The following is a 13,331-nucleotide window of genomic DNA, read 5'->3' as shown; positions in this document are numbered from 1 at the left end:
TCACCCAAAAATCTTTCACCCTCATGTTGTTTCAAACCCATATAATTTTCTCTCTTCTAAAGGTGATCAGAATGAGCTTTACTGCCAAGTATGCTTGCACATACAAGGAATTTGTCATGGTGACAGAAGCCAGTGCAAATGCAACCATATTTACACACATACTTTGGCGGAATGATCTGCCCCGCCGTCTTGTCATTGTCACCCTGCCTCTTAGAGCCACCCTTCAGCCAGGCTCACGACGGGAGTTGGGCAGGAGAGCGAGAAGAGGTGCATAATTAATAAGCTTAGTTTTGACAGCGGTGAGTGAAGCAAAAAAATAAAATATAACAAATGAAAAAAGAGAAATACACAATAGAGCTATAATGTTGTTCAAATATTTTATATACAGATATACAGTTATGTGCCAGTGATGTAATGTATTGAGGAAGAGGTAGGCTATGAGATGAATGGAGTATGTTAGTCTCAGTTATCATTCACTTTTATACCATTCACTCAAATACTGATACATAAATCAGTATTTTAGAGCTATGCTTGTCTGCTTGCTATTCACACAGCTTATAAACCTGTAAATGCATGAGCAGTAATCTCATCACAAAGTTTGTGAAGGAGACAGACAGAAATGAAAGCCTAGAGTGAAGCAATAAGGAAAGTTGAGATATTGGGAGTCACTGTGCTCGATCCAGACCATCGTTTCATGTGGAAAGCCTTCAGACTCTGAAATATGTCTTTCCTCTGTCAAACACAGTGCGAGCCCAAGATTCCTAAACAGCACAGAGTGAGTCCAGGTAGTAGGCCAGGTATGGAGTTCTGTTTGTCCCTGAGGGCGCTTACACACTAGAGCTTTTGGTGTGCACCCGAATCCAGTTGAAGACAGATTTTGGTTTGATTGGTTGGTGTTTAAGGCTAGAAACATATTTTACACAAATACAAAAACACTTTGTGTAAATACACAAACAAAATTGATCAACACATTCCCAATGCAGGGTCCGGATGAACATACTGAATGTCCATTTTTTGCTTTTACTGTGTCGTGAACAATCCTCAGTACTCCAGGGGGTGATAGAGTTTACTTCCAAAGTTTCTGTCTTTAAAGCAAATGTGTTAGTATTATGTAAGGTACTATAAATATATTGACTTTAACTCACTTGTTCAGCAATATTCTCTTCAAACTGTTGCTCTGCCATGACAGTAGTTGACTTGAAAATGAAAACTCACCATAGAAACGACAGTTCACTGTAATGTCTGCTATAACGCCCCTTTTCAACACTGACAATGTGTACTTGTGTTGTGTAATGAATTGCAATCTGACACATTTAGGAATGCAGCAACGTATGAAATCGAGATAGTGTAGATTAAGGATACCTACATAATAGGGAATGCCACGATGGATCGTTTGATGCAATGCGAAAGGTCCATTTTGTCAAGCGTGTACCAGAGAGAAGAGGCGGTTCAGTTTGAAAACAAATGGCAATCCAGTGGCTATCAACTTTTTGACAATGTACCAGTAAACATTGAAACACTTCTCCAGGCTCTCCCTCTACAATAACTGTCTTTGTAGCCTGGTAAAGAAACAAAATAAAGGACAGTGAATGAATACACCACATGTATATATTTGTCATCCATATTTTTTTAATTTCACATTGCAGCTAGTCGAGCCTTTCCAAGATTCTCATTGGTCAACGCATGCCTATGTCAGAGTGCATTGCAGCAAAAGTTAAAATGTTACCAACTTTAGGTCTTATGCAAAGCTTCAGGGCGCCTATACACTAGAGTTTACACTGTGCCAGAGAAAGCTATGAATGCATAGAACTCAGTGGGAATGATCTGTCTTAAGGACAGAGAGGGAAAATGCAAGGGTTTCCGATAGTGATGCCCCATCAAGCGACCAAAAGTTGAGAACATTTCAACTTTTGCTGCAACGCACTCTGATGTAGGCATCTGTTGACCAATGAGAATCTCTGAGAGGCAGGACTAAAAAACATAGCGGTGTTCATTCCCTGTCCTTTATTTTCGTTCTCTGTCAGGCTAAATAGATAGTCCCCTCACTATTGCAAACACTTGTGTTTTCCTTCTCTGTCCTTCTGATGCACTAACCCTGTTGAAATATATAAATTTGCTGCATTCTCTGATGCAGCATTAACTCTAGTGTGTAGGTGCCCTGAAAAGTTAATCTGGGGCTCAAAGTTACAAAACGTATGTACACAGGTACAAAAGCAATCTATCCTTAAACCTCTAGGGTCTGAGGGTGTTTTGGGCCCTGGAGAAGTTTTGACATGCCTTGACATTTGTGCTTTTTTCAGTTGCTTAAAAACACATTAATGGCTAAAGTCTGATAACACTGTGTTCAGCACAAACTGGGCTACAATAATATGTGAGCAACATGTGTGTACATGTTTGTATTTTTGAGAAAATAACATTTATGCATGGTTTTTGAAAAAACTAATTTTTAAGTCATTGAAATAAGGCCATATAACACATACTAAACATTTGTCCACAAGGCTTTTGAGAGCTGGATCTTGTAGCCTAGAGTTTATGCTATAAAATGATGTGAAAACCATCTTGATCACTCATTCATACAAAACAATATAGTAATTTAACTTGTAAGACACTTTTAGTGTTAGAAATGTCATATGCGAGGAGGCATGAACTATCATTAATATTGATTGTAATTCACCCCTGAGGAGACAAAAGACCCCTCCCCTGGGCCTATCAATGAGGAATGTGAGGAGACTATTTTTAGACCTACAACAATATACAGTAAAAATATTGTGTGAACTGTTTTTACAATTTAAAAGAACAGTTTTCTTTTTGAATATATTGTAAAATACAATTTGTGATCAAAGCTGAATTTTCAGCATCATTACTGCAGTCTTCAGTGTCACATGATACTTCAGAAATCATTATAAGATGGTGATTTTCTAATATGGGCATATTTAAAGTGCATTTTACTCATTTAACCTGAACACATATTTGCAAGCACAAGCTTTGTTGATGATAATGAGGCAGCATAAACACTAGATAAAATATAATCTAAACATTCATATTATTTTTATATCATATTATATATCATATTTATATTATACAGCATAACATTTTAATACATGCTTTATCCAAAACAGCATTTAAATGTAACTAAAACTTGCTTATTAGGACATATTTCAAACTTCAATACTCTGAATCCTGGCTGGCAAGTCTGGAAACAGTCCCACTAGTAAAATATGTACATGTTTATATAAAATAGCATGTCAACTAAATAAAACTAAATTACTTACTTGTCCGAAATTTTATCCTCGGCTGGATCAAGTCTCTCTTCAAAATACAAATGTTCATCGGAGTCCCGCTCTTCTTCTGAGGAAAATTGTAACTCTTCGTCACTATCCAGGAGTTTTCTCACTTGTGTATCATGCTGTCTTTCAAACACGCAGAAAAGTGAACAAACTTGTTGTTTTTAAGACATGGTCGGGGGCGTTTAAAAGTAGACATTTTAAGCTTTCTTTAGACATATGTTTCATGTTTGTGTGATAAGTATTCGCGGAGTTTCAGTTCATTTTTGTGACTTGTTTCAGAAATATGCTCACAAACCGAGAGACTGCTTACAGCTCACCCTTTTTATTGTCTTTATTTTACAAAAGCATAAGGTTTTGTTGTTATTGTGAGTGTACAGAAACAAAGTTAGATCCTTTATAGTCTCTAATGATGTCTTACACTTATCTGTATGCCCCAAAATGACAGAGAAGTTTATGTTGTTTCCGCTGTAATGACGGAAATATCCAGCAGGACGCGCCAACGCGTAAAACACTATTGACGGTGTTCTGAATTTCCTATTTCCCACTTCTTAAGTTGTTATTACGAGTTCGTCAAGCTCAGGGGCTTTGTGGTCTGGAAGAATAGAAAACATGTAACAATAATTACATTTTTGTCCAGTAGGTGCTCTTTTTCTCTGTGTAAATTATGTACGATATGCAGCAATTGGTTAAAGATATACACTCAATGACTACTTTACCTCCTTATTCTTGTGATTATCTAATCAGCCAATCATATTGCAGCAGTGCATAAAATCATTTAGATACGGGTCAGGAGCTTCAGTTGATGTTCGCATCAACCATCAGAATGGGTATAAAATGTGAACTTCGTGATTCCGACTGTGGCATGATTGTTGTACAGGAAATTGAGGCTGCAGTGGGCACAGGCTCACCAAAACTGGATTGTTAAAGACTGGAAAAACAGCCTGGTCTGATGAATCTCGATTTCTGCCAGGGTACACAGATGGTAGGCCCACTGCAGCTCTCAGTTTTCTGTTCTTGGCTGACAGAAGTGGATCATGACATGGTCTTCTACTGTTGTAGCCCATTCACCGCAAGGTTTGACATTGTGCTTTCTGAGATGCTATTCTGCTCACTACAATTGTACAGAGGGTTTATCTGAGTTAGCTTAGCCTTTCTGTCAGCTCAAACCAGTCTGGCCATTCTCCATTGACCATCAACAAGAAGTTTCCATCTGCAGAACTGCCACTCACTGGATGTTTTCTGTTTTTGTCACCATTCTGAGTAAACTCTAGAGGCTGTTGTGCATGAAAATCCCAGGAGATCAGCAGTTACAGAAATACAAAATAAAGAAATACAAAAATCATGCTTCGGTTAAAATCACAGCGATCACATTTTTCCCCATTCTGATGGTTGATGTGAATATTAACTGAAGCTCCTGACCCATATTATCATGATTTTATTCACTGCACTGCTGCAACGCAATTGGCTGATTAGATAATCACATGAATAAGTAGGTGTACAGTTGCACCTAATAAAGTGGTCACTTGAGTGTAAATAAATGTATATGACTGAAATTGCAACATCGAACAATGTTGCTCTATTTTGAAAAATTAACATCTACATACCATTCACTACTGAAACCGCCATCTTCTTAGCCAAGGTTATGGGTCATCTCAAATGGACAACTTTCATATCAAAATTATTTTCGAAGTTCGCAGTATTCAGAAGTGTTCATGAACAACTTCCAAGTCGGCAACTCGTACTTGCAATAATTCTGGTAGCATGTGAAGGCAACAGTATAATTAGCACCTTTCTAAGCTCATTCATGCATTGTGCATGCATTTGTCATAGCTGCATGTTTCCAGATAAATTGCGACATTCTTTGCATCTTTTGCAATGCATCAATCGCAGACTGACTCAAGTGCTGTCCTGTGTGTATAAAGTGTTGGAAGTCAATCCAAAGAGACATGAATAAAACAGTGAAGCTGACGTGTTCTTCTCCTGAGTTATTCCCTAGATAGTGGTAAACAGCTGCCGTTAGTATTTACGTGGTACTTGCACTGATGATGCAAACATACTGCGTGCGGTTTGAAACCAAAAGTACAATGTGAAAAGGGAGGGGTAGAATCGAACTCGTGTTCAGACTAAGCAATTGAAGTGTGAAAGCTTCAAGTGTTTATTAAAGAGCAACTCGAATAGGCAAAAAGAAAAATGTTAAAGTCTTAACAAATCTTAAAAATCGTTTTTTTTTAAAGATTGGTGCTGACCTTAGCGAGATGTTTTGGTCTATAAAATGTTTTCCCTTGTGTTTTATCTGCAACAGATTGTAGTGTGTAGATGGAAAAAGCTGGTAGGCACAGATGGACAGATGTTCAGAGGTATTAATTTGCTTGCGTTGTTTGTTCTGCACCAGGTGTTTGTGTGCAGTTTGAAGCAGAGGTAAAACTCCCATAGACTAAATGTGATCCACATGCGCAGGATGGATTTCATTTCTAAAAGACAGTATATATTCCCAAAGATTTTATACCTATTCTGTCACTTAAAATCTTACATCGGAGCATCCGAGTACATGTCATAGTTGATTACTAGACCTGCACAGAATCCTACAGTACATATAATGCCCTTAGTTCACAGAGCCCAAAGTTCTACACATCCCTCGCCCCTTGCATATTAGTTCAGTAAAAATTTTTTGTAATTGTTACAAGCAAAACATCCCATAGAGCCATATGTAATAACCAGAAAATCATAGAGACTTGCGGATGGGCCTTTGTAACTTGGGCAAGTAAGCAAATTCTTAGCAACTCCCCAGAACACCCTAGCATGATGGTGGCAAGTTTTACGCATAAAAAATCCCATGCACTTAAATGAAAGGAAGAACCCAAGCCATATCTATTGGATAATATAGAGACTTGGTGGTGGGGCTCACTTTCCTGTAAATAAGCACCTTGCAATAACCCTTGCAACCACTTAGCAATGCTCTAGGAATCACTTGCAATATCCTAGCATGATGGCGGCAAGTTTTGCACACACAAGATCCACTCAAATTTACTTGAGAAAAAGTATACATTTAGTTTGATTATACTTTTAGCTACCAATAGTACCATTCTTAGCTTCCACTTAACACGTTTTAACTTACAGTATTTTAATCCATTTTGTATATTTCCCCCCACAATATTTATTGAAAATGTATAAAAACGATCCCTTTAAAAATATGAAGGGCACTGAACTCAACATTTTCTTTGTTTCTCCCCCAGCACCTCCTACGTTCACGGACACGCCACCGCAGTATGTGGAGGCGAGGGAAGGCGGCAGCATTACTCTAACATGCACAGCCTTCGGAAACCCCAAGCCGGTGGTCACCTGGCTGAGAGAGGCAGATCAGTTGACCAGCAGCAAGAAATACATGGTATGTGTGTCCTGGGTGCAAGTGAATTAAAGCAATAAGCCAGGAGAGCCAATGTGTTACAGTGATTTTACCACAGGTAAGGGGCACTTTTATTCACAATGCTTATACTTAGTTAAGTGCTTTCAGAAAACAGTGGCAACAGCAGTGTATTTAAAGACACCAATGTTCAGTAAATAGATACTTTTATTATTAATAATAGTTGGAATAAACTATTGGTAACAATTTACCACAAGGTTGTATATATTATGTATTAGAAAACATGAACTAACAATGACCAGTACATTTACAGAATTTATTATTGTAGGTTAATGCTAATTTCAGAATATACTTTACAACATTAGAAGTAGTGTACATTCATTAATGCATTATGATTTAACACTAACTAATAATGAACAATATACAGCACTTTTAAATATTGGTTAATGTTAATTTATTAATATATTTTTATAAACGTGAAATAATAAAAATTAATTATTAATCATAGTTAGTTCATGACACCTAATTCCTTAATTATGTAATGTTAATGTATACAACCTTACTGTAGCCATTCTTCCATTATGCAGTGAGTTTAGCGTGCAGGCTGTTTGCGGTTGCAAAGCAATGTAGCAACTTGGCGCATTAATATAGAATGTGTGTGGTCACAGGCGTGTGTCTATTATCATTATGCAACAGCTTTGAATGCAGTTCATCCAATCAGAATTTAGAATCACAACTATCCGTTTTAACTCCAAATGATTTAGCATTTCTTTTGATTAGTTGCTGCCTTGAAAAAGTTGAAAACTGACGATGTACTTTCATCTCCAAATATAGAAAGTTTGAGTTTAGTCTAAGTATGAATTTGGTCCCCTGTGAATTGTGCCGTCTCATTTTTCTTTTTGGAAATGGAAGCATGAATCATCACAACCTATTTGTAGCAAAAGACTCTGTCAGTCGCGGACCGTATCGTGGGTCTGACAGATGAAGAACACGCGCCTGCAGTGGGAATGGGGAAAAAAAATGATGTGCTTCCACCTTATGCAGGCTGCGAGGGAGGAGGCGGCGATGCAGGCTTTGACAGCACAGGCAGTCAGTCTGGCTCCAGTAGGCATTGCCTCTCAGCACATCAGAGGAGCTACCCCTGAGGAAACAGACAAATACAAGACAAAAGACACAGTGTAGCCGCTTCTGTGTTTTACATCCAAATGTTTATGGCTGTTTCTTCAACTACAGGCACTTTTTTTTTAAACTGTCTTTTGACATTTTTTACTTTGCCTTCCTTTATTTTTTTTTTTGCTACTTTTCTAATGACTTGATGTTATTGTTTTACTTTTGTTCCTGACCTTTGATCTTGAAATAAAAATCTATCATAAAAATATAAATTATTTCAATTTAAATTAACTATGATACATTTGATAATATAAACAAAGAGTGAAATATTCATTAAACCATTAAAAAATATATTTTGTGAAAACTATTAATAAACCAAAAAAGTGTGTGTCTTGCAGTGATTATAGCACAAAAACTATTTTACCCATGGTAAAATTACTGTAACTCACATGTGACTCGAGTGGCTTATTGCTTTATAAAATTGCAGCAACAGAACTATGATTAAACACACTAATGTTCAAGGAACATTTACATTTATTATAAAAAATACACCTATTATAAAAATACACAGTTTCTCACCAAGTAATAAAGTTCATTTTTCTAATTTTAGGCTGTTTGCTGTTGTCGTGCAATATACTGTAGCAATTTAGGGCATTAAAACAAAGAATGTACAATTCTTTAAAATAAAGAACGTACGGTTACAGATGTGTGTTTAGAATAATTTTAAAATGCAGTTGAACATGATTCATCCAATCTGAATTTAGAGTTGGATCTGTTTTATAAATTACATTTTACACAAATTATGACTGTCCCTTAGTTGTGGCTTCATTTCCGTTATGACCAACAATTGTCCACTAATAAAGTTTTATCGTGGAAGTTTTATCAAACGTATCATGAGTACTTAGTTGACTTCCAATGACAACAAAATGGTCAGTGAAGATCATACTTGAGATTTAAAAACGAGACATGCAAAGTCAAGTAAAGAAAAATCGAGATAAATATCACTTGTCAACAAAATATACTATTGTTTGTTATTGTGCGTTATTGTGCATTTCAAATCAAGCTTCATTTCTGTAAAATGACAGTATGCAAAGAGTGTGAAGATATGATGTAACTGTGTGTGTTTCTGGTACTTAAAATACTAGTTAGTAAAATAGTCTAGCCACCTGCACCACCGTATTCCACTCATTCTACATTTCTCAGCATGTGACTTGTCACAACATCCTAACACAACAGCTAACATTTACTCGAGCCGTGTTTGAGTGTCATTTGCCATACTCTGGCTGCCAGTGGTACTCAGTGGCGAATGATGAACAGGAAGTGATGGCTGGCTGCTGTTCTTCCTTCGTGACCGCTCTTAGCAAGGTTACTCTGTAACCCTGTGGCCTCTCTTATCTTCTTTCACTACATGGTGCTGGAGCGTATTCCCAAATGGTCTTGTTTGAGATGTGTTGTAAGCTTGTTTGATGGCTGAACGATGGAGATGAAAGCCTGTGAACTCCCACTTATACTTTAAAATCAATGTGAATTGCAACACAGTATACTTCTGCAATGTGACATATTTATGAGCAAAACAGAATATGAGTTTGCTAAAATAATGCTAATTGGCTATTGGTTTGCATTATCTAATAGAGCACAACTGTGTCCATTTTTTCAGTTCCAGAAGTATTTTTACCATTAATTTCTTCCATAGGGATTTTCTCAAATCCATCATAAAAGAGTTCTAAGCTATGAACCAAACCAACCAGCACTGAGATGAATCACAACACAGACTTTAATTTGAAGCAAAAAAGTTATTGAAAATATTACCAAAATTGTAAAAAAATTTTGACTGTGTTCTTAGCACCTTTCTTGAGGAAATTAACTTCAATCCCATGAAGCATTGTGAATGATGTTATCGAATTGAAAACATAGAAAAAAAATACAGCTATTAACTCAAATTTGTTTATTATAGAATCAATATATTTAAAATATATTACAAAATATTCAGATATATTAAGGCATTGTCACGAACGCCGGTGAAGGCGCCTCCTCCCTCAGCCATCAGAGATCGCTTTCACCCGAATACTGATCAGTTAAACTACATTTCCCTACTGCCCGCATACCTAGGTCTGATTAATCCCCAGCTGTTTTGTGTTACCCTGTTCTATTTAACCATGCCTGTTTAATCCTTCTTTGCGAAGTCTTGTTAGCCCCGGCGACATTACTAAGCAAGTTAAACTCTGTCTATTTCTCTAGTTATTCTGTATGCCAACCTAGCCTGTTTCTTAGACCTTGCCCGTTTGCAGCCTGCCTTGTTTAACTCTTGCCTGTCTCGTACCACGATTGTTTGCTGCCTGCCCAGACCCCTGCCTGTTCTAGTTACGCTATTGCCTGCCTGTTATATTCTCTGTTTGCCTGCCCACGACCTTGCTTGTACAACTTTTGTTCTGCTATTCAATAAAGAACCGCAGATGGATCCCAACTTGCCTGAGTCTTCATTACAGGTATATAAGTAGTTTGAGAGTCTATGGAGTCTTGAGTGTGTCATTCACCGTGCATAATGGGAATGAGGGTTTGCTGCAGTGCTCCTTAAGTGCAGTTTGTTTTGTTGCAATTCCCTAATTGGTGGATTTTCCCCCTCAGGATCATGGGTAGTGGAGTTCTTCACCAAGAATTCTTCTATTAAAAATCAGTTTTAAAAATGAAGTTGAAATAATGTAGACTGATGGCATCAACAGAAGTGTATACCATCGCTTAACAACCCCGGAGCTCACAGTTGGTCTGTCTATAAAGGTTATCGCTAAAAACCATTTCCCCATGGAAAATATGTTAATTTTTACTTCCGCAAGTGGACTTTTGTGCTCAGATTTCACATTATTATTTTGTGTATGTAACATCATGTATGATATACAGTCTACGTACTGTACAAGTCTACGGTAGTGTCAAATTCACTCATTTTCACTCACTAACACCCTGACTACACCACCTCAAAAGCTGGCACTACTCCTGCCAACAAGACAAATAAACAATTTAGAACATTTGCTTTGACGCGTCCAGTGTAGACAGCCTCAAGACGTCGTGGCGCGTTGCGTCAATGTAGACGGTGTATCTACGTAGCATTTGCTGTGTAATGTGAACAAGCAGATGTGTACAATGCAGTAATGCCTCCTAACCTTAATATATCTCATGTCAAAGCAACATGCATTAAGAAACTAAATGGTCAATTTTGAAGTTTCAGATTGACTTCAGTCCCTGACCATCCACAAAAACCTTCCTTCTTTGATTTTTGTATCACAGCAAATGAGGATGCTGGCAAAAGGCAAAGCAATTCCGCATCACATTTAGAAAATTTCACCTTGTGCTGCGATTAATCTTGATTCAGCTCCAATTAGATTGTATCCAATCTATATTTAATTATTTCTTCTGTGAGGAGAAAGCATTCTCTTTCAACTTCTTGGTCCCTTGCTTTACAAAGCATTTCCCACTGCTAACCAGTCATAGTCCAAGACATTTACTCAAAAGCGGCATGTCATGACCTCACCTTTAAGAACAGTGGTGAGAATGCTGGTGGTTCTCCATTTATTTCCCTGCTGCCATGACTAGAATCCAGAGAAAAGGAGGAATGCGGTGAAGGAATACACACATTAAAGAGCAAGAGGCACAGATGTCTTGTCTAGATGAGCCAGGTTTGTTTCTCACCCTTTTGCCCTCATCCACAGTACTGTGTGTTTGAATACAGCTCAGCTGACACACACAGTGTGTTTGAGAGTTTATTACCTGATCTCATCTCGGTCATCACTGTGACGTGTCTGTTAGTGACGGGAAGGTGATGGAACAGGCCGGGAGGATTGTCAACTGAGATGACTTGACATATCTTAGGATATTGTGTGGGAGGTACAATAAGGCCAGTCTCCTCTGGATAAAGCTATTGACATGTAAGGAATAAAACGTGACCCGTCCTTTTTTGAAAACGTAAACAATCTAGTGTTTGGAAAGATGGATGCTTTTAAAACCTGGACGAAAAATTTACATAAAGAGATAGTTAGTGCAAAAATGTTAATACTTTAATAATTTACTCACCCTCATGTCATTCCAAACCCGTATGACTTTCTATCTCATGCGGAACACAAAAGATATTTTGGTCTGACTGAATATTGCGAATCTTTTCAATACAATGAGAATTGATAGTGCCATCACTTAAAAGCTTGAAAAAGGACAACAAAAGTTATCGCATGAAAACGCAAGCCACTTTAAATTTTCTTCTTACGAAGTCTTAACGCGCAACAGACTTTAAGATTTTAAGATCTGTATCGTATGACTTCAAAAGACTTGGAATATGACGCACAAGGCGCACGCATTAATATTTTGACACTTTTGGGTCCTTTTTTTGAAGCTTAAAGTGACTCAATAACAACTGCCATTGTTTTGAAAAGATGGACCAAGATATTAATTACAAATCTCCTTTTGTGTTCCACATAAGAAGGAAAGTCCTACAGGTGTGAAATGACATGAAGGAGAGTAAATAATGAAATAATTTTCATATTTGCGTGAAGAGAAGTCAAACTCAAACTGTATGAATGTCATTGCATAAATGTCTAAATACAAGCAACTTGGTTTGATAATTATTCAACCAAGTTACAGTAGCTAGTTACATATGCAATACATTTAATACATTTTTGAGTGTGGTAAAGTGTCCAAATACCATTCGGAGCCACTATATTATCAATTAGATTAACACAGATGTGATCATGTTGAGAACACGCTGCATGTTAGCATCATGCTCAATGAACTCTAGGTACTGCACACATACTTCAGTTGTAGCTGCTGTTATTAAGCATGATATATTGAATGGGTGTTGTGCGCTGTTTCTATAGGTAAGTGACGGTAGTTTGACGGTGCAGGCCATCGTGAGGGAGGACCGGGGGGCCTACAGCTGCCGTGCCCACAGCGACCAGGGGGAGGCGGTGCACACCACACGTCTGCTGGTGCAAGGTGAGAACATGGACTCAGTCCAAACCATAGAACTCATCAAATTCAAGTTTGATGCCCATCCACGTGTTTTTTGTGGATTGCAATTAGTCAGTGCTGACATACAGTGTGCAGGATGACAGATATATTGCCATATACAGTGGCCCTAAAAACTATTCGTACACTTTTGGACAAGTCACACTTGGATACCAAAAAAAAAAAAAAAAACATTATGCCACAAGTTGCATTTGAAAACTAGTGCATATTATTCTTATTAATATTATTATTTTTTAGATCTAATTTCACTTTTAAAAAATTAGTGAAATATATATATATTTATATTTGCTTTAAAGTCTTGTGCTGTGTTCGTTTTGTGCTTACACATTTTGTGTTCCCGCGGTCAAAAATGACCAGCCCACTAAGATTGTTTAGAAATCTCTCAGATTGAAAATATTATCAAGAAATTGCATTATATATTTTTATAAACTTCTTTTTTAGTAATCATGACAGGTTTTGTAACCACTTGCTTGTCATTTTACAATGCATTTAGCTGCCACTTATTAAATAATGATTTTTAATTTGCTGACAAATAAGAACCATTTCATTCTCATCATCTGTAAATT

The 13,331-nt window shown here is 37.3% G+C and overlaps 1 protein-coding gene across 6 annotated transcripts in view; it reads left to right on the top strand.

Moving 5' to 3' along the window:
* The window catches only part of LOC127632010 (protein turtle homolog B-like), a 122,632-nt gene that overhangs the window by 64,676 nt on the left and 44,625 nt on the right, over nucleotides 1–13,331 (top strand). For all 6 annotated transcript variants that reach the window (XR_007969038.1, XR_007969039.1, XM_052110462.1 and 3 more), the window contains exons 4-5: nucleotides 6,521–6,672; nucleotides 12,615–12,732. Coding sequence is in view for 4 of the 6 variants with exons in the window: in XM_052110462.1 (XP_051966422.1) it covers nucleotides 6,521–6,672; nucleotides 12,615–12,732 (270 nt within the window). In the remaining 2 variants the exon portion in view is untranslated. The remainder of the gene's footprint in view (nucleotides 1–6,520; nucleotides 6,673–12,614; nucleotides 12,733–13,331) is intronic.

The sequence above is a fragment of the Xyrauchen texanus genome, chromosome 38 (genome assembly GCF_025860055.1).
Source record: "Xyrauchen texanus isolate HMW12.3.18 chromosome 38, RBS_HiC_50CHRs, whole genome shotgun sequence".
In the NCBI taxonomy this organism is placed as follows: domain Eukaryota; kingdom Metazoa; phylum Chordata; class Actinopteri; order Cypriniformes; family Catostomidae; genus Xyrauchen; species Xyrauchen texanus.
Note: the sequence above shows the minus strand (reverse complement) of the source record. Positions and strands in the feature narration are given on the sequence as shown.